The 22,516-nt window shown below is 43.9% G+C and overlaps 1 protein-coding gene across 1 annotated transcript in view; it reads left to right on the top strand.

Moving 5' to 3' along the window:
* FBXW8 (F-box and WD repeat domain containing 8) overlaps nucleotides 1–22,516 on the top strand; it is a 118,796-nt gene that overhangs the window by 42,985 nt on the left and 53,295 nt on the right. Inside the window, exon 5 of the mRNA XM_018061216.1 lies at nucleotides 6,295–6,452. Coding sequence (XP_017916705.1) covers nucleotides 6,295–6,452 — 158 coding nt within the window. The remainder of the gene's footprint in view (nucleotides 1–6,294; nucleotides 6,453–22,516) is intronic.

The raw sequence follows: 22,516 nt of genomic DNA on the forward strand, positions 1-22,516 counted from the left end.
ATGGCTGCATTTATCCATCTCGGGTTCTCCAAGGAATAATGGGAAGGGCCACAGCTACAATAACTCTGCATAATCATCATTGACTCTGACTCTATTGATTGTGATTAACCAAGATGTATGGAAAACAGTTTCAAGTGTGTAGTGCATGGGTCTCATCAGGTCCATTAAGATGTTCATTATGTCTCAGTTGACGCATCTTAAGCTGCACTGGATGTTTGCAGCAGTGCATTTCCACCGAAAGACTGCACTGTGGGATCGAGTTCATTTTGTTAATTGCATAATAACAACACAGTTGTGTTTCATAGAAAACAGTACTCTTGCTTTCATTGATTTGTAATCTTTGGTATTATTGAAGAAAGTATGGAGTATGTGACTAGCTCCTAAAACCTCTGCATGTTAAGGGCATAAACATTTTTTGAAATGTGGGCACTGCACTTGTAGGGGCCTTGGCCTAATTGCATTGTAGTCTTTAAACCACTTTCATCTTCTAAGTTTAAGTCAGATTTGTGAGCATGTACTAAGCACAGAGGAACACTACAGGGAGGGGTTCACCTCCCTTGCTCACAGGCCGAAGCGATACAGTCACTGGTGGTCACAGGCCAGTGTGAGAGAGGCAGGGTAGGGGTAGAGCAGATGCCGTGACACATGGGAGAGGCACCAGGGTAGGCTCCGAGCCAGGCAGGTTTCTCCTGAGAAGTGACTCCTCAGCTGAGTCTGGAAGGGACAGCGAGGAGTTGTTCAGTGTTGCATGGAGGAAGGGTGCTCATGACTTACACACATGCTGCCCCTGCTCACTCCCAAACCAGCGATGGACTTGGGAAGTCCGTGTAGTGAGCTGGGCACAGTACAGCTTCAGAACCCTCAGTGCAGGGCCGTAGGCAGCCACCACTGATTCACTGGGTCTGACGCACAGATGAAACCATTGGCTTTCCTGGCCTGAGGCCCCCATATCTAGGCTTCTTTTGGCTGCCGTGAGTACTTGATCAGAAGGAATCTGTGACTTAGTTTGAGCATGGTCCTGTAGAGGGTGAAGTTTTTTTAAGACTTTTTTTTTGTTCTTTATGTGGACCAGTTTTAAAGTTTTTATTGAATTTGTAACAGTATTGCTCCTGTTTTATGGTTTGGTTTTTTTGGCTGTGAGGAGGCATGTGGGATCTCAGTCCCCCAACCTGGAATTGAACCCACACCCCATGTATTGCAAAACTTAGTCTCAACCACTGGACTGCCCAGGAAATCCCGAGGGTGAAGTTTAACCGTTCCCGTGTGGGAGGCACCTTTGCATCTGCCCAGTCCCACACCCCTTGCCAGCACATGGAGCTTTTTCATCATTGGCTTCTTGACTTCCAGTTGAGCTATAGTGGTAGAAGTGATGAGTCAGGGTCAGGGGCAGTGTCCTGCAAGCCTGAGTTAAGAGTATTGAAAAGGATAAATTCCTTGTATTGCACTCAAATGAGAATGGTTCTTAAAAGCCATATTTGTTTCCAGGACACTGTCATTGGAGAAGGCAGTGACTTGTTGGCTAAAGCAGCGGTTAGAGAAAAGCCTGGGGACCCAGGTTGATCCCAGCTGTGCCACTAAAATGTTTCTTGTGACCTTGGCTTAGTCACTTAACCTTAGGCCCAGATTTTTAAATGAAAACAATGCCCCTGGTTGTGATGAAGAACCTTGAAAAAATTGTTTTCAGCAAATTAGCACTGGCACCTGGAAGCAAAATGGAACCATCCCCTCCCCCTCTTGGCTACTTAGATGGGAAAAAAGGTTAAAGGTGGTTTTTAGCTGTACAATGTTTCTCCATTTTTCTTCAGGTCTCTTGGCCCAAATAAGTAGTCTGCTTATTGGAAATGTACTAGTTAATGAAAGCTCTTCAGTGGTAAATAATTTGAAATTGGCAATTGCTCTGGCGTGCCGAGCTTGAAAGAGGCTCTCTTCCCATTCTTTTGACAAAAAAAAATCAGCTGTGGTCTCTGACCTGTTTATTTGGAGGTAAACTCAACCTTGCCAAGCAGAAGAAAGACTGGGAAAAGCATACAGCTTCACTGATGCGTGCCGTGGGCTGGGGCAGCCTTCCTTGTTTGGAAAAGGCTTCTTTCTTCCTTAGTGTTTCGTTAGTGTTCTTACATCAGCTAATACATTAGTTGCCATTGTACTTTGCACAGGCACTAATTAGAGAACCATCAACATTGGGGTCCAGAGGCTCCCTGACAATGTAACTGTCATAGTGGTGTCTTAATTGGCTGAGTGTAATTGTCATTAGGCAGCCGTAAAGACATCTGGAGCTCTGGAGAAAAATCAGCCCTCGCCCCTTCCAGCTCTGTCCTTGCTTCTCCTGGCCAGTGTTGGGAAGCACTTTGAAACTGCACCGAGAGTCTGTCCAGGCCCCTCTGCCCCAGCCAGTGTCTCTTCCTCAGGGAGACCTCCGCTTCTGTAGCACGAGTTCATGACCGTGGTGTCCAGGCGCCCCTGCTGTGGTTGCTTTCATGTGGCACACTCCAGAGCCTGTCGCTGAGTCAGCACGTAGTACCTGCCGAAGCAGGGCACTTATTCTCCGTTCCCATCTTAAAGGAGCGCGGCATCTTCTGCATTTGCCTCGTGAGTCTTTTTGCAGCAAAACATTTATGCTGTTATCATTGCTCTTTGGCCATGAAGAATGGAGCTGACTTGGATGGATGTCTACAGAAAGTTCTATATTTACTGAAATAATGTAATTTATTCTGTGTTTTGTAGAGAGGTTTCAATCAGTCTGGAAGTAGGTGGGAGACGTCTCATGCGTCTCGATGTGTGTGTTCTGGGCGTGTCACTGACCACGAGCACTGGAAGCGGCACAGCAGAGAGAAGGCGGTGCCACTCAAGCCAGTCGGCTGTTACCTGGGGACCCCTTCTCAGCTGTGTGTGAGGCTCTGTGGTGGAGGCTGTGGCACTGCGGTAGGGCCTTCACGGTCGAGTGGAGGACACATGGGATGCAGCAGGGAGCACCATTTCTTCAGATTCAGGGGCACAGTAGTGGAGGCAGAGAGGTGTCATGGAGAAGGGAGGCCTGGGCTAGACCTTTAGACGTTATTAGGCTTGAGTGAGGGCTTCCCTGGTAGCTCAGCTGATAAAGAATCCTCCTGCAATGCAGGAGACTGGGTTCAATCCCTGGTTTGGGAAGATTCCCTGGAGAAGGAAATGGCAACCCACACCAGTATTCTTGCCTGGAGAACCCCATGGACAGATTCTGGTGGGCTGCAGCCGTGGGGTTGAAACGAGTCTGACACGACAGCGATTAAGCACAGCACAGCACAGGCTTGAGTGAGGTGGGTGGTTCTCAATCTGGGTAGGTCATTGGGAACAGCGTTGTCTGGTCCCACCCCCAGAGGATGAGATTTCATTGATCTGGTGCGCCCTTGGTTTTGGGAGTTTAAACGCATCCCCGGGGGATTCTAATGTGTGGCCAAGGTTGGCCTACCTGGCTGGGTCATGAGGAGGGAAGGGGCTCCACAAAGGTGGGTAATCGGGAGCCCAGGTGCAGAGGCATCCATGCTGTGGAACGCAGTGACCGACCATCCTGGCTAGAGACTGGCTCCTGCTAAGGAAGAGGAGAAAATGAGGCTGGGAGAGGAGTGAGGCAGGTTTGTGGAGGGATCTCGGTGCCTGGCTGATAGTTAAAGCTTCATTCAGTGTGTTGTTAAGGCCTCAGGATTTACAAAGAGCTCCCTAGGTGTCAAGCGCTATTTTAGTTCAACTGTTCTGATCACTGGATCAACAGCGGGGGGCAGGACCCAGCCCCTGGCCTTAGACGCTCATGGGTTCATAGGGGAGGTGAACAGTCAGATGACTGCACACACAGCTGCCTCCAGAGGAGAGTCCACGTTGCTATCCTGGAAGATGGTAGCACCCGTGGTCTGGTGTGGAGGGTAGAGGGAGAAAGGGAGAGAGCCACGTAGTCAAGCATTTCTGAGGGCTTGGCTGGTGCAGAGCGGCCGAAGGTGAGCGAGGCTTGGGAGTAGGGCGGCTGAGGGGTGAGGGGTGGGCCAGGTCCAGAGGCAGCCTGGGAGTGAGGAGACCAGGAAAGGTGTGGACCGCACGTGTAGTAAGTAGTGTGGTGATGTGTGCGTGATGGCAGAGGGGCGTTGAGGAGCCCCCCCCAGTTTTGCACTGGTGACCTGGAACGAGTTCTGTCTCTGACAAAATCAAGAACTTGCAACAGGCCAGTTTGGTCGTGGGCCAAGGCTTTTTGAGGAGAGCATGTGTTTAATTTTAGGTGAGTGAGCTGCAGCATGAAGGGGACAACTTCTTGGAAGAAAAGGCAGTCAAGAGCCTCCCCGATATTAATGGATGCTCCTCTGCGGCCTCTGCCCTCTGTCTCTCTTCCCCCAAAAGAGAGAGGCAGACTGTTCCATGGCTCACGGTCGTGGGGTGCAGCAGGTTTTAGGTTTGGATTTGGTCACCGTTGCTTTACCTTGAAACTCCTTGTGTAAAGGGAGCTTGCAAGTGGTAGGTTTCAGGCCCCCCAAATGCTGCCCTCTCATCCCCTTGGGGGCACCACAAAGGCCTTGAAGATGACTGGTGTGGTCGCATATGCAGGTCACAAGAAGCAGAATGACAGACGGACAGAAAGGAAATACATTTTCCTGGTTTGTGTAGTTCTTTCTCTCAAAGCTCCTGAGTCGCCTCTGTCTGTCACTTCTATTTCTGAATGATGTTGCCATCCTTCTCAGCAGCCTTTTGTGGATTGGCCAGTTCCTTTCGCACAGAATCTAAGCATACACAGCCTAGAAATTCACACATATTGTCTCTTGAGTATGTCTGTTGCTAAGCAAGTGGCCTTATTCCAGGGAATGGTGTAGTCATTCTTAGGGTGTCAGAGTCAGCCAGGTAGTTAGGGTGCAGTGGAGTGTGTGTTCCTGTTGAGGTGTCCTCGTTGAGGTCATGTGATCTGGAGCACTGTCTGGAGGGTCTGGGAGCCAGTGGCCATGCTTTGGCCCTGGCGATTTCAATATCTTGCCTTTGCTTGTGTGTCACCAGGCTTATTGACAATGAAGTGAGCGTTTTTGTTTGCTGGAGGATCAGTGGTCAGAGGCCCATCAGTCCAGTTTTAGACAGCACATCTCTCCTGCCTGCCTCTTCACACGCCCGCTCCCTGGGTGCCATCCTACAGGGAGAGAGCCCAGTGGTCCACAGAGAAGGTGCGTGACGGGGTGACCTCTGAATTCACGGTGTGTATATTCGTTGTCAGCTAATAGTGTGAGGAGAACACCGCTGCATTTAGTAAGTGAAGCATTCCCGAATCAGAGTAACCTTAACTTATTAAGAAACTTCGCGCGAGAGACTGATCTACAGCTGCTCCATAGATGCATCACGTCATAGACGTCAGTGGTTAAGTAAGTCTTGCAGTTACCTGTTTTGTTTCTTCGCCTGTAATGTGAGATGAAAGAAACCCTGAAGGAACGAACTGTGGCTTGGCCTCAGGAAGACCAAACACCTTTCCCGTCGTCTGCATGTCTTTGTGTTTGTGTGGGTTCATCCTGAAGCTCTGACCCTGTATCTAACACGCCTCGGCACAGGTGCTGCGGTGTTGAAGCAGACCCTCTGCAGCAGCTGTGAGGAACTCTGCATAAAGGCCTCCTCGTCATCTGGCCATTCCATTGTCCCCGGGGCCTGGTGTCTGCCCAGGTTCTGGCCCTGCCTCGGCCGTGATGGAGAGAGTCATTTGTTGGAGTGGCAGGAGTGATAGGAGAGAGTGAGTGCTCCCGCGCTCTAAGTGGGTGAAACCAAGGAGCGTCATGCATTTCGGCAAGAGCTTTTCATGAGAGGCAGCACTGGCTGCTGAAGGCAAGATTTAATTGTTTCAGCAAATCAATTAGTCTTTAGGGACTTTAATCAGTCAAATCTGATGCATGGATGAGGTATTAGAAAGCTTGCGCCTGTAAGACCATTAGCCCTGTGTGTGTATATGTGTAAATAGTGTGGCTTCTGCACATTTCTGCTAGTGATCCCTTTACTGGGAGGACTTAAGGTAGCAGAAGGGGTATAATAGTCAAAAAGGAAGGCAAGGAGATCTTGCTCTCCACTGTTTTAATTACAGCATTCTCCTTTGAAATTGTCACCATTGTGCCACGAGAGCAGGGAGCGTGTTCTCAGCCTTTCTGCTGCCGAGTGCCGTTCTCTCCTGTTGGGGTGACCCGTGTAAGCGGTGTTGCAGCAGTGGGTCCCTACCTGTCTTCCTCCACTGGCGCTTTAAGGCTCTCACAGGCTCTCCCCCGTGGCCCTGCTATTCACTCCCCATTTGGAACCAAGTGTGTCCTTCTTTTCCAGATACACGTCAGGGGACGTGAGGGTGTGGGACACCCGCACCTGGGACTACACAGCCCCCTTCCTGGAATCGGAGTTTGAGGAGGATGAGCCTGGAATGCAGCCATATGTCTCCTTTGTGAGGATAAACAGCTCGCTGGCGGTGGCAGCTTACGAGGATGGTAAGCAACCCTCCTCCCTATTAAGGAAAAAAAAAAAGCTTGACAAAAATTAAGCAGCTGTGGCCAGCTCCCCCCTGTAATCCCTCCATACATACACGTGGGCACACACACATGTTCACACACATACACTCATCCTTGTCTTTATGTGAAGAAGTTGGCCAATAACCCTCAATGCATTAGTAGGCATTGGAACACAGCACCCATTAAAACTGGTGTTTAATTCCTACTGGAACTGTCGGGCTGGGTTTTAGTGCCAGACACGAGGCTGGCCAAGCCATCTTAAGCAAATAACTTGTTTGGTGTAAAATATTAAATATACTTGGCCTACTTTTCCTGTTGGCTCTGCTTGATTCAAAGGAAACAGTGAAAAGAGGACAGACAGAGATAATCTTTTGACAAATACGCAAATAGAAAAATAAAAGTCAGGGTCTACCTTCGCCTGGCGCTCACACACTATGTGAGATAAATTATGGTAATATGTTTCTCTCTGGGGCTCATAGAATTCCTTTTGTGTACTGGCAACTGTGGATTTACAGACACACAGAGACACACAGACACACACACACCCTTCAGATCGGGAAACTGAGTTACAGACACAGACACACACACATGCAGACACACACAGACAGACACAGACACACACAGACACAGACACACAGACACACACACCCCCCCTTCAGATCAGGAAACTGAGGTTCAGAGAAGCCAAGTGATTTCCTTGAGGTTGACTCGTTCATCAGTGGTGAATCCAGAACTGTGGTGGTCTCTCCTAGGCCGTACCCGGGATCCAACACTGTTTATGGGTAAGAAGAGTCTAATAGTTTAAATGGCCATGATATCGTATACCACCTCTCATGCTCTTAACTTCCGTTGTATTGTGAAGTCTGAATCTCCAAAATCTTCCCACTTGCTTGAACGTTGGGACCATGAGATATTTCAGATGTTGGTGTTCATGTCATGGCATGGTTGCAGATCTTCAGAGGTAGGACAGAACTGTGGTAATGGAGCTGATGGGAACTTTATACGCATATGCCATTAAAAAAAAATTAGGGCTGAAATCTTAAATATGTTCATTTTATTACTCTAACAACACGAACTCTGTTGTTTGGGTTTGGCATTAGTTGGACACCACTGATGGATCTTTCTTTTGGCCTCTAGTAATTGAGCTAAGCTGTCTTTGGGGTATGTCATAGATGAGGTGTGTTTGTTGAGATCCTGCAGAGATAACAGAAGAGCAGCTTGAGTGTGATTCCTACATGCCGAATTACCAGTGAGGCTTTTTCCCATAGAGCTATGCAGAGGTTTGCAGCACTTCTCCTTTAGAATCATGCACTGCAGAACAATCTGGTAGCCTCACCCTGCCACACACAGACACACAGACACAGACACAGACACAGACACAGACACACACACACACACACACACACACACACACACACCCCTTCAGATCGGGAAACTGAGGTACACACAAACACACACACAGACAGACACAGACACACACACAGACACAGACACACACAAACACAGACACACACACACACCCCCTTCAGATCAGGAAACTGAGGTACACACAGACACACAAACAGACACAGACACACACACACACCCCCTTCAGATCAGGAAACTGAAGTTCAGAGAAGCCAAGTGATTTCCTTGAGGTTGACTCATTCATCAGTGGTGAATCCAGAACTGTGTGGTCTCTCCTGGGCTGTACCCAGGATCCAACGCTGTTTATGTAAAACTCCGCAGAGGCACTTAGAGAACGGTGCATCTGATTTATTTGCACGCTCATGTCTCATATCTCATGAGCTTGAACATACGGCTTTTGATGACGTGCAAGTGTGCTGCTGGTTTTACACTGTTGGTTAGAATTGTCTTTGTCACCCTCCTCCCTGTTGTTGCACAGAAATATTAGGAAACCTTGTAGATATGCCAGAGGAACTTCTCTTTTCAGTAAATACTTGGCAAGTAATTGCCATCATGTATTTTTAAATACTGGGTTTAAAAAAAGTTAGTAGTTAAAATGCAAACAGAGCACAAAAGTATAAAATGTAAAACAAGAAATATCCAAAAAGAAGTTGAAGTGTTCCTCCCTGTTGCCCTACCTCTAGTTCCTCTCACATTTTGCACACACATTGCTTTTTCACCTAATAACAACATGTTTTGGGGTCTTTCTGTATTAGTGCTTATAGGTAAACCCTGTTCTCTTTCAGCCTGTGTAGTATTGCACTGTGTGGCTGTACGATTATTTATTTATTAGGGCCTTTGGTGATGCACATTCGGGTTTTTTTGTTGTTATTAAAAACAGTACTGCAAAGCAGTATCCTTGAGCAGTTACTGAGACGGACTTAACACAAGTATATCTGCAGGGTAACTTACAGGTAATCACTGGATTGGAGGCTACAGATGCTTTACATATTGATAAGTATTGCCAGATTGCCTTCCAAAAAGGTTTCACTGGGTTATAATCTCACTAAAAGTATATGACAGTATGTATACCAAAGTGTAATGACTGCTTCCTCATGCTTGTCTGCTAGGTGGCCATGGTGTTTCACCATTGTTTTTGTTTTCGTTTATAAAATTTTATATTTTTTCACTGTGTAGTTCAGTTCAGTTCAGTCACTCAGTCATGTCCGACTCTTTGCGACTCCATGGACTGCAACATGCCAGGCTTCCCTGTCCATCACCAACTCCTGGAGCTTACTCAAACTCATGTCCATCGAGTCAGTGATGCCATCCAACCCTCTCATCCTGTGTCATCCCCTTCTCCCGCCTTCAATCTTTCCCAGCATCAGGGTCTTTTCTGGTGAGTCAGTTCTTTGCATCAGGTGGCCACAGTATTGGAGTTTCAGCTTCAGCATCAGTCCTTCCAATGAATATTCAGGACTGATTCCCTTTAGGATAGACTGGTCGGATCTTCTTTCAGTCCATGGAACTTTCAAGAGTCTTCTCCAACACCGCAGTTCAAAAGCATCAATTCTTTGGTGCTTTTATAGTCCAACTCTCAGATCCATACAAGACTACTAGAAAAACCATAGCTTTGACTAGATGGACCTTTGTTGACAAAGTAATGTCTCTGCTTTTTAATGTGCTGTCTAGGTTGATCAGCTTTCCTTCCAAGGAGCAAGCATCTTTGAATTTCATGGATGCAGTTACCATCTGCAGTGATTTTAGAGCCCCCCAAAATAAAGTCTGACACTGTTTCCACTGTTTCCCCATCTATTTCCCATGAAGTGATAGGACTGGATGGCATGATCTTAGTTTTCTGAACATTGAGTTTTAAGCCAACTTTTTCACTCTCCTCTTCCACTTTCATCAAGAAAACCTTAGTTCTTCTGTACTTTCTGCCATAAGGGTGGTGTCATCTGCGTATCTGAGGTTATTGATATTTCTCCTGGCAGTCTTGATTCCAGCTTGTGCTTCATCCAGCCTGGCCTTTCGCATGATGTACTCTGCATATAAGTTAAATAAGCAGGGTGACAATATACAGCCTTTTGTGTTATTAGGTGCTTGTTTTTCTTTCTCTGTGAATAGTTTCCTCAGTTTCTTTGGGTTGTTATCTTCTGTGGTTGAAAATAAGGGCTAAGGAAATAAGCTTGTCCTTGTTCTTAAATATTTTTTCAATTTATCACTTATTCTTCAATGAACTTTGTTTATGGTTTGTTTTTCTAGATAGTTATGTATGTATGTATATTTGTGATTTTAATTTTTTAATCCATAAACGAGTGGGTTTTATTTTGTAATTTAATATATTTGACTAATACATTGACATCAAGCTAACATAAAGTTGTACATTGCAAAGTCTTCTACCCTTTTTTGTTCACTCCATTCTAAAGCAATGATATTTTTTAGTTTGTCTAGCCTTGCAGTATTTCTTTATTGTAAATACAAAGTATTGATATCTGTTCTTATTCTTTCCTCCTGCCTTTAAACAAAAGATTGTTGTCGTTCAGTTGCTCAGTCATGTCCGACTGTTTGCAACCCCATGGACTGCAACACACCAGGCTTCCCTGTCCTTCACTGTTTTCTGGAGTTTGCTCAAACTCATGCCCATTGAGTCGATGATGCCATCCAACCATCTCATCCTCTGTTGCCCCCTTCTCCTCCTGCCTTCAGTCTCTCCCAGCATCAGGGTCTTTTCCAGTGGGTTGGCTCTTTGGATCAAATGACCAAGGTATTAGAGCTTCAGCATCACTCCTTCCAATGAATTTTCAGGACTGATTTCCTTTAGGATTGACTGGTTTGATCTGCTTGTTGTCCAAGGTACTCTCAAAAGTCTTCTTCAGCACCACAGTTCAAAAGCATCAATTCTTTGGCACTCAGCCTTCTTTATGACCACATCCATACACGACTACTGGAAAAACCATCGCTTTGACTCTACAGACCTTTGTCAGCATATTACTTTATAACATTATTGCATACCTTGGCTTTTTTTTTTTCACTTAATGGTGTATCTTTTTTTTTAAATGAGTAAATTTAACATATTGTGTAAGTTTAAGGTGTACAGTGTGTTACTTTGATACATTTATATATTTAATATGGCCATTGTAGCAATATTTATCATATTATGTAATTATAGTACAGTATTATTATCTGTATTTCATTATACTGTGCATTAGAACCCTGTGATTTATTTATCACTTGACAAGTGATAAATACTTTTGTATTTTTTATTTGTACTTTTAAACACCATCAATTGTATCCTTCATGCCTCCTACCTGCTGGTAACCACCATTTTACTGTTTTTTTAAAAATAAGTTTGACATAGATTTTGCATGTAGGTGTTACCATACAGCACTTGTCTTTGTCTGACTTATCTCACTTAGCATAATATGGTCAAAGTCCATCCACATTGTTGAAAATGGCAGGAATTCCGTCTTTCTCATGACTGAATAATATTTTATTATGTGTTGTGTATTTTGGGTATATATACCATGTCTTTTAAGGGCCTTCTCAGGTGGCCCTAGGGGTAAAGAACCTGCCTGTTAATGCAGGAGACACAGGTTCGATCCCTTGGTGAGGAAGACCTCCTGCAGGAGGAAATGGCAACCCACTCCAATATTCTTGCCTAGAAAATCTTATAGACAGCAGAACCTAGTGGGCTACAGTGCATGGGGTTGCAAAGAGACACAGTTGAAGCGACTTAGCACCATGTCTTTTTTAAAAAAAATCTTTATTTGGCTGCACAGGGTCTTAGTTGCAGCATGTAGGATCTTTAGTTGGTGGCATGTGGGATCTTAGTTCGCTGACCAGGTATCAAACATAGGCCCTCTGCGTTGTGAGTGCAGTCTTAGCCACTGGACCGCCAAGGAAGTCCCTATACCAGGCCTTTTTTATCCGTTCATCCACTGATGGGCATTTGAGTTGTGGCCATATCTTGGCTAGTGGAAATAAGCCTGTAATGAACCTGAGAATGCTCACATCTCGTTGAAGACGTAACATGAAAGGCTGTCCGTGTGAGTGCATGGGAAAGGCACTCCTTTTTCCTGGTGCCCCGTTGTGTGCACTGTGATCCGCTCACTCAGTCCTTTATTGAGGACCAGCTGGGCTGTTTCTGCCTTCACTGCTGCAGTGCTGCAGTGAAAAGCCTTGTGCGCATGACATTCCGCGTGAGTGCAGGACGGCTTGTTTCCTGCCAAAATGTGTCTGTCAAAAGGTAAATGAAAATGGGGTTATATTATTTAGCATTCTTACCAGCCCATTTTTTTTTTTAAGTTTCATCAGCAAACTTGTTTCAAAATGTTAGGTGTCATTTTGATAAGAAATGGTATCCAAATGTTTGAATTTACATTTCTCTTAGTGTGAGAAAGGTTGAATTTTTTCACATGTGTACCTGCCACTTGTAATTTTTTTCTTCTGTTACTTTTAGGGCTTAAAATTTTTTTTAATTGAGATATAGTTCATGTGCATTACTGTATAAATTTCAGGTGTACAACATAGTAATTCACAGTCTTAAAGGTTGTACCCCAGTTTTAGTTATCATAAAATGCTGACTATATTGACTGTGCTGGACGATGTATCCATGTAGCTTTTCAAGTTATGTACCTAGTGGTTTGTGCTGCTTCAGCTCCCATCCTCATCTTGTCTCTGTCTGCCCCTCCCCTTTCCCTCTCCCAGGAGTAACCACTAGTCTGTTCTTTATATCCATGAGCTTGTTTCTTTTCTGTTAGGTTTGCTTATAAGATTCCACATATAAATGAGATCATGTCTTTTTCTGTTTGACTTACTTCACTTAAGCCTAATACCCTCTTAAGTCCATCCGTGTTGTTACAAATGGAAATTCCATTGTTTTTTATGGTTGAGTAGTATTCCATTGTGTGTGGGTATGTATGTGTGTGTGTGTGTATATATATATATACATACCATGTTTTCTTTATATCTGTTGATGGACAGGTTGCTTTCATATCTTGGCTATTGTAAGTAATGCTGCTGTGAAGATTGGGGTTGCATGTATCTTCTCAAATTAGTGTTTTTGTTTTTTTCGAATATATATCAGAGTGGAATTGCTTAGTCATATGGTAGTTACATTTTTAGTGTTTTGAGAAATGCTCTTTTGCAGTGTCTATACCAGTTTACTTTGGTACCAGCAGTGTATGAGGGTTCCCTTTTCTCCACATCCTTGCCGGCATTTGTCACTTGTGTTCTTTTTGATAACAGTGTTATGGGTTATCTTTATGTTTGAATCCTGACCAATATAGAGTTCATCCTGGAATAGCATATGAATCTGATTATGTCTTTCCAACATTTCTTAGTAGAAAGCCTGTCTCTGCCTCACTGGTTTGAGGTGCTACCTTTACAGATTTTTACATAGGAAACTCTTAGTATTTCAGTCTGTTTCTAGATGTTACATTTTGTCCAAGTGATCTGTCCGGTTGCTTGCATTGACATCAGCACATTTCAGTCTTACTATTCTGGGGTTCATTTTCCCCTTCTCTGGGTAAAGTCTGTAGTACTTCCTTGGCTGCACCATTTGCGTTGAAATCTTTGATTTGTCTCAAATTCCTTTTAGTATTCCCGGGTGGCGCTAGGTGGCACTAGTGGTAAAGGACCCGCCTGCCAATGCAGGAGATTGTAAGAGAGCTGGGTTTGATCCCTGGGTCGGGAAGGTCCCCTGGAGGAGGGCACGGCAACCCATTCCAGTGTTCTTGCCTGGAGAATCGCATGGACAGAAGAGCCTGGTGGGCTGCAGTCCACGGGGTCGCACAAAGTCAGATACAACTGAGCAACTCAGCACGCACACAGTCCTTTTAGTATTAGGATTGTTTCTTTGATGATAGCTCCTGAGTTTTCTTGTTCCTCTCTCAGCTTGTTTTATCAGGCTGATAGGAATTGTTACTTTCTGAGATAAGCAACAACTTTTCATTCGCCCCGCCCACCCCTAGACCTCAGGTGGCACTGTCTTTAGTCTTACTTCAGTTTAGCAGATTGGAACTATGATATTTGTACTAACATATTCATGAGTAGCTACTTCTGGGCAAAGACTGATCGAGATAATCAAATGCACATTTTGGAGTGCTCCTCTCTAGAGCAGTGAACATGCACTTGTTAGGCAGTGCCATGGCACAAAGGAGATTCACCTTGGGGGTCTGAAATTTGTGACCGTGCTCCACAGAAAAGAAGAATAAGACAATAAAACGAGTTAATGAACTTCAGCTCCCTGGTTGTACCAAAGGGAAGCTTTGTAGCCATGGAGCCCCCCTTGATGGTCTGTCTGTACATGTATTCTCCACAGAAGGAATCAGGTCCGGAGGGGGAGATGGAAGCTGGTCTGGGAGAGAGTAAGTCATCCCCACGTCCTTTTTAGCCTCCCTGCCCAGCAGGAACACTCTTACACCTACCTGGGGTGGTGAGATTTGGCAAGATGATCCACGCTTGTGAGTTTTTGAATTCCAACCCACTGGCCTCATATTTCTTCTGCCTTGTTTCCGACTGTCAGCACTGGCCGCCCTCCAGTTTGATTTTACCACTAATTGTGTTGCACGTTACCATACCGAAATGAATCAAATCAGAATGCGTTTCCTGGAGCATTAGATAAAGCAGGCGAAGGTTCTGAGTAATGAGCAGATGCTGCTAATGCAGGGACAGTGCAGACCTTGCCAGGACTCCATCTGCTCCATGCTCGCCTGCCTTTGGCCTCGAGCCACCACATTAGGGAATGGCAGTGTGCTCGAAACCCGCTCCCTGCTCAGAGTTTGTCTCAAAAACTCACTCTTTGGTTAGAAATGAGATTACACACTTCTTAGGTGCAAAGAAGTTCTGATTTGTCCCTATAGGCGGAGAGCAGAGACCCGGTGCTCTTTAGCACGTGGAAGCCTAGGTGGGACAGCCAGCAGGTGTCTTTCGGGTGCCATGGAGCCAGGCAGAGTGGCTTATCCACTCGTGCAGCCTCCCAGGGCAGTTGTCTGCGCCCACAAACACCCCATTGTCCGGGACTCTGCCTGCCCTGGGCTGGAGTGACTGTGATTTCTCATTTCCTGACGTGTGTATGATGGATGGGAGTGGGTCTCTCCAAGCTTCTTTTCAGCAGTGAACAGTAGGACCATGTTTTACTTAGGCGGCTACTGAGACTAGGTGCTTCCAGAGTTTTAGTTGTAATTTTATGCTTAATAAAAAAAATCAGTTCGTCATTAGTTTTGCTTATGTCTCTTAGATGTTGATGACATTTCAATGTCATAACATAACCTTTGAATGCAGTATTCAGTCTGCTCCTCTCCCCGATCAAAACTGAAGTTTCAGAAGTGGATTATTAACATAATTGTTTTGGGAGATGGCTAGCATACCTGACTGTGGAGAATTGGGGTTGTTTTTCAAGGCTTTCCTTTTCTGCTCATTTTTCTGTTAAAGTCTTAGTAATTGTTGCTAGAAACCTTTGTCTACCTTTTGGTCTTAGGAGCCTTATTCAGACACTTGGTGGACAAAATGAAACATCTTTCTGATAAAAACCAAAAAAAAAAAAAAAATGCCAGGTGGAGTCCTTTTTTCTTTTAAAGTCTGCTCTGGGTCTTCACTGAGGTTTGTGGGCTTTCTCTAGCTGTGCTGCAAGGGTTTCGCACTGTGGTGCTTGGGCTCTCTAGTTCCCTCATGACTTGTGGGAGCTTAGTTTCCCGACCAGAGATTGAACCCCTGTCCCCTGCATTGGAAGGCAGAGTCTTAACCACTGGACCAACAGGGAGGTCCCTCAGGTAGAGTTCTTTTAAAAGAATACATGTAAACAGTTTTCTTAACAGTACAAGTGCTTACAGTTTAAAGATATTCAGAGTGGAATTAAAAGTTGAAATGCAGAATTCTGAACTGAGGTGGTTGTTTTTTTTTTTAGTATTGCGGAAGTATTTCTTAGAGTATTGAACGTTATAGTTGATTGCACTCGGAGTGGTCTTAGGGTGTTAAAATTTGTTTCATAGACAAGCCATAGAGACTGTGTTTATGTTACGGAGGAAGATGTCAAATAAAAATACTTACTTTAAGGTTTTTCTGTTCCTCAGGGGAGTTTTAAATTACATTTGTTTTACACTTGCTTATACATGCTTTGGACTGCATTTGTGTTGTAACTAAATAATAGCTCAGTGTTCCTTAAGTGGCATTCCACAGATAAAACTGTGGGTGGGAGTTGTGAGATCTCTAGGAAATGTTTTAAAATCTGTGTGTTTTTATGGTCATTTTAAAAAGGAATCTGGAACTTTTGCCCTTGTGACTGAACCGTGCTGTGAGATCTCATTAATTGAATTTGCATTTTGTAGTCACAGGCTGTTGGCACCCAGTGATCACCTCAGTGCCTTGTAATGCTTTGCTTTTCACACTAACTGGCCCATAGATGAATTCATAGAGGTCTGTAAGCTCTCGAATTTAAGAAACACTGGAGAGCGACGTTCTCATGCTTCAGACACACACAGCAAATGAGCAGTTTCTTGGATAACTACAAATTTTGAAGGTACTATGAAAATAATTTGAAATCGTTTTATCATGCAGAAAACACTGGCACATTGTATTAATGATACGAGAGTTGGTGTTAATCTTCTGGTTTATTGGGGGCCTGGTTTTACTGAACACTGATTTTTTAATAAGGCACAGCATGATGCATGAATTCAGAGTAGCTGTCCTGTCTTACTACAGTTGAGATTAAGAACAGAAGGGAGCGATAAATAGCACAGGTCAGCTTTGGAGAGACAGTGGAAACTACAGAAATAAATTGTCCAAGTTCTTCAGTCTACCTAATGAAAACTAAGCATGAGTTTTTTTTTTTTTAACAAGAAAATGAATTTTAAGCCATAAAATTTAATTTCCTCTTCAGTACTTCCAATTTTAGTTGTAATGTTTACTCTGTTGTGAACCCTAGGCTCTGTTATAGCAGAGATTAAATATACTTGTGAATTGTATTCAGTATTTTGAGTCACAGAGCTGTTAGGGAGGCCCATGGAGTGGGTGCCAGGGATAGGTGGGGCAGGGAGTCCGAGGGGAACAGTGACCTGGAGGGTTTGGAAGGTTGGCACCATACAGAGAGGCTGAGCAGGTAAGAAAACTGAGGATAATAGGAGCCAGTTTTCTCGTTGTTGGAGAAGGGAGGTGCAGGTATGAAGTGGGGATGGCCAGAAGGAACTCTGGGGGGCTGGACTGGAATAGGAGCTGTCAGTATAGAGTGCGTGGTTTTCACTATCGATTGGTAAGCAGCCAGGTATGTTCGTATTCATATGTTTTCATGCATGTCCTGGCTTTGTTTGTGAAAAAGGTATAGGAGCAGCAACAGTCCAGTAGCGATCAGCCAACCTAGTGCTCAGGTCTTGAAAAACATCGCTCTTTACTAAAAGGAGCCGAGGCTTCTCAGCGTAATGGCCACTCCAGGGCTAGGGCAGGGAGAATCTCCAAATATTTAAAAACTAAACAACACACTTCTGAATAACCCATAAGTCAGAGAGGAGATCACCAGAGAAATTAGGAAATATTTTGAACTGAAGGAAAATTAAAAACGTATATCATTGTATGGGATGTAGCTAAAGCAATGCTTAAAGGGAAATTTATAACATTGACTATTTATATTAGAAAAGAGAAAGTCACAAATCAACAATATAGCTTTTCACCTTAAAATAGAAAAAGAAGAGAAAGTTAAATAAGCAGAAGGAATAAAGTAATAAAGAGCAGAAATCAATGGAGTAGAATAGAGGGAAAAAAATAGAGAAAAATCAATGAAGGGGACAACCATACCTTTGAAAAAATTGATCAAATTGACAAATCCCTAGCCAGATTGATCAGGAAAAAAAGAGATAGGAAATTAATTGTCAACATAAGGAATGTAAGATGGGACATCATTACAAATCCTGTAGATATTAAAAAGTTAAAACGAAATATTATGAACACCTTTATGCCAGTAAATTCAATAAGTTAGATAAAATGGATGAATTGACTTTTTGAAAGACAAACTACCTAAGTTCACTTAACAAGAACTAGAAAACATGAATAGCTCTATTTCCAATTAAAAAAAATCGAATTTATAATTTAGTAGTTTCCACAAAGAAAACTGTAAGCCCAGTGAATCCTATCAAACACTTAAGAGATAATACCAAATCTACACACTTCCGTAAAATAGACTAAGAGGAACAGTTCTCAACTCCGCTTATGGGGCCAGCATTAAGGCTAGGTAAAGAAGAAAGAATAATAACTAACACCTGAAAACAAGTTCTACAGATGGGTATTCCTCATGAGCATAGATGTAAAAATCCTCAACTATGTTATAAAATTGAATCCTGCAAATATATTAAAAAGATAATACATCATAACCAATTAGGATTCATCCCAGGAATTCAGGGTGAGTTTGATTCCAGTAATAATTAATATAATGCATCATGTTAGACTATAAAAGAAAAACCGTATGTTCATCTCAATGAAACAGAAAATTTTTTTGACAAAAACAAACTCTGATTCATTATTAAAAACTTAGCTAACTTTCTTAGTCTGCTTAAGAGAATCTATGAGAAACTTGGAGCTAACTTTGTACTTAGTGGTAAAAGATGCTTTCCTTTTAAAGTCAGAAACAGGGCAAGGCTGTCCATTTTCACTACAATTGTTAAATGTTGTACTGGAGGGCATATTTAGGGCAGTAAGGCAAGAAAAAGGTATCCAGTTAGGGAGCAAATAAAATTGTCTGTGAATAAATGGATAGACTCCTAAGCAAGCAACAAAAATGTTTTACTAGAATAAATATCAATATCTTTAGCAATGATACTGGATATTAGGTCAGATGCAAAAGTCTATAGTATTCAAGTGAGCAGCAAACAATTGGAATTGATATTGCATTAGAGATATAACATACTTGGGGATTAACTCAGCAATGTATGTTTATGTTTAAAACCTATATGCTGACTATAAAATATTAACTGAGAAAAATTTGAGGAAAGCACGAATAAAGGGAGAGGGTTATTATTAGATTCATGGATTGGCAAGTTGAATGCTGTTAAGATGCCAGCTCTCCCTTAATTGATCTAGAGCTTCAATCCAATTTCAGTCAAAATCCCCATAGGGTTTTTGGGTAGAAATTGAAAAGCTGATTCTAAAATTTAAAATCTGAAAGAAAATGTGGTGGACTAAGAATAGCAAAGAGCAGTCTTGGAAAAAAGCATAAAGCTGGAGTTCTTATGCTACCTGATTGGAGGATTTACTATAAAATGACAGTAAGCAAAACAGTGTTGATACTGGCCTGAGAATAGACCTGTGGACCAGTGGAACCGAATGAAGTCCAGAAGAAATGTTTTTCTATGAAAGGTATCAACATCCTTTGATGAAGAAATGACCATCTTTTCAACATCACTGATCAAATTAATATGTATAAGAGTTATGTCTACAAATTATAACATTATTTGATATAGTACTGCTGCTGCTGCTGCTGCTAAGTTGCTTCAGTCGTGTCTGACTCTGTGCGACCCCACAGATGGCAGCCCACCAGGCTCCCCTGTCCCTGGGATTCTCCAGGCAAGAACACTGGAATGGGTTGCCATTTCCTTCTCCAGTGCATGAAAGTGAAAAGTGAAAGTGAAGTCACTCAGTTGTGTCTAACTCTTCGCGACCCCATGGACTACAGCCCACCAGGCTCCTCTATCCATGGGATTTTCCAGGCAAGAGTACTGGAGTTGGGTGCTATTGCCATCTCTGTGATATAGTACTACTTGTAGAAAAAACATGTAGTTAAAAAAAAACTTTTTTCTCTCCCTACCACTTTAGGGTCCTGATTCCCCCAGTCATCCCCGTCTCTTCTCTAAGGACATTGGCCACTCCCAGTGTCTGATCCACTCTTCCAGATACAGCATGTATTGTGGTCACATCATTTAGTTGTATCGCAAGAAGGAACTGGCTGGAGTTAGTGGCTGTGTGCACGGTGACGTCTCTCTTGCATCAACTGCCTTCTCAAACTACACCCCCTTATAGAAGAGCCGGTCCAAATTCTTCCCCACCAATCTGTTTTTCCTTTGACTTTGCTAACTGTAAATTTTTCTATCTAGTCACATTGTCATATTCTTACACCATATCATCTGCCTCCTTTTCAATTTCCTGTCTCTCTGTTTTTGAGTCTTCTCTTTGGAATGTTCGTTCTTTCTGCTTTGAACTTGAGACTACTGAACATATTCATCTTTCCTCCTCTTTGACTCAGTTTCTGCTTTGGTCGCTCCCTTGCTTATGCGCTAACCAGTCAGTTCATTGGTCCACAGGCCCACTCAGATCCCCTTACTTGTCAGTCTGGGATGCAGCTTCCAGAATGCTACAGTTTTTCTGCCTTAAGTAAGAGTTCAGCTTTAGAGCTACGTTCAACTGGGAGGTCAAGGCTGACATGCATGTGGATGCTGCATCTCTGTAAAAAATAAATTTCATTGTTTCATCTTTTTCAAGATCATCTGTGAGTTGGCCCTACCTTATGACCCTTGTTTGCACTGATTTTAACTTCCTTCTCACCTCTTCTCTTCTGAAAGCAGAAGCTGTGTTGTCCTCTCAGACTTTACACCAGCCTCTGTCTCTGGCTTGCATTGCATGGTGATGCTGTGTGGGCTTAATGAGTGAAGGGGTACACATTCAGTGAGTGCTATGGGTGTAATTGAAATTTCTTTTAAGATGCTTTTTCTCATTGCAGAATTTCCTTTGACTCCTGCTTCATTTCTTACAGGCAAGTTTTTACTTACATGGTGGAAATTGAGATTGCCCGCCGTCTTTAGGAATAGTCAGCTTCACCAAATGTCTCTGAACTGCAGTTAATTGATCCTGTCTACTTAACTGTTAGGAAGCTGAGACCAAGCCTTAGGTGTTGGTTACGCCACCTCAAGTGAAGAGAAGCTCGTGGCTAAAATAAGCTCTAATTGAGATAGCACAAAAGACCATAGGACAGACCTTGCGGTTCAAGAAGTGACCAGTCTCTGACTTTCTGGACTGGTAACCTGTTGTAAATTTTATGGTGCATGGAAAGATCAAAGGGGAGGGGTAATACCAATTGTCTTTTCCCAAAACCAGTTCAGTAGTTATTTACCTTTCAAGCAATTAACATAATTACCATTATGCTAAAAAGTAATTTTGGAAAGTTCTGCCCTGAGCTCTTATGACTCCACTGGGACAGTTTTAGTTGGGACTTATCTTTTTGATGGAAGCCTAATTGCAGTTTTGGCTTTGTGCATGCAAACAGAAGCAGCTAATTGTTTAGGCAAATAGCAGATTAATTTAAAAATGCATCCCTAATAAAACAAAAATGGTATCCATTATGGCCCTTGTTCCCACGACGAGGCATATAAATATTCTGCCCAAGTGCCATTAGGCGGAGGTCTTAAGGATTGTCGACATTATTTCACAGTGGTAGCACTTTCATGATATCGTGTGCTCTTTACAAAAGCTAACATAAATCAGTCTAAACTCATTGAGATCCCATCTCCACTCTGTGCAGTTTCATTACCACACTCTGGCTGGCCTCCTCTGGGAGGTGGGAGGGACGTGCTGCAGACTGGCACCGGTGCCCATCCACAGCTGCCGAGCCGGCGTTATGTCTCCTCCAAAGACGGGCCGTCGTTACTCATGTCACCGCTAATGACTGTTCCTAGGCTCGGGTGAGCTTGGAGTTCCCGCCGCCTCGCGGATGCTTGTCAGGGTGGAGGGTCCCGGGCCCAGAGAGCGGTGGGCCTGCCAAGCCCAACTTCTGTCTACTTTCCTGGGCCGGCGGCCCGCCCTCGCTGTGGTCTTCCACGTTTTTTGAGAGTCCCTTTTTCTTTTGTCTGAGTCCTTTTTATTTTGTTCATGAGTGAAGCAGTGTTGTGGAGCTCCACACTGGTTGAGTTACACCTCTTTTACCCAGCGACTGAGGGAAAGGCAGACACACCTGCTCTCCTCTCAGCTTTCCTGGTGTGAAGCAGATGGGCCGTCAGCCCCGGTGCTGAGGGTCATTTATGCCTGGTTCAGGGAATGGTGGCAACGACCTGTTTACTCAGTCACCACCAGAGAGCCACAATGAAGCTCCCTTCACATTTGCTGAGAAGCTTTCTCTTGGTTCGCTTTGGCCAAGCATGTGGAGTAAAGCTGGTAGACCCCTTTGTGGGCATCTCCTTGCTTGGAAGCCCCTCTGGAGGTGGACATATTTGTAGCATTTGAGTCGGTCTTTTGGCCTTGGTAGAGTCAACGAGGATGGGGACTCCAGGCCTGGGGCGGCTGTTTCATGTTCTTGGCTGAGCCATTGGCTCAGGCTTCTCAGTCTCAGTTGTGTGCCTGGAGTAGAAGCCCTGGTGAGATTGGGAAGAGGGAAAGCTGCTTTGTGGAGAGGGGTGGGTGGGGAGGGAGGCACAGTACAGAGACGCAGAGGCAGACGTGTGGCGCATCAGGAGACCAACTGCCTAGGTCTGAATGTTTTTCTGCTTCCGGCTCTGATCCCTTTTCCTGTCCAGCTATGTTTTCTGCCCTTGAATTCCGTGAATTAGCCTCGTTTCTGTTCAGTCTGTTTCCTTTTGTATTTAAGCTAGTGGATTTGTTTCTTACAACCAAATGTTCCGTTGCTAAAACGTAAGACAAACATTCAGCAAACCTTTATGGATGTTCAGCCACTTTCCATAGGAAAT

Source organism: Capra hircus, chromosome 17 (assembly GCF_001704415.2).
Source record: "Capra hircus breed San Clemente chromosome 17, ASM170441v1, whole genome shotgun sequence".
NCBI lineage: Eukaryota > Metazoa > Chordata > Mammalia > Artiodactyla > Bovidae > Capra > Capra hircus.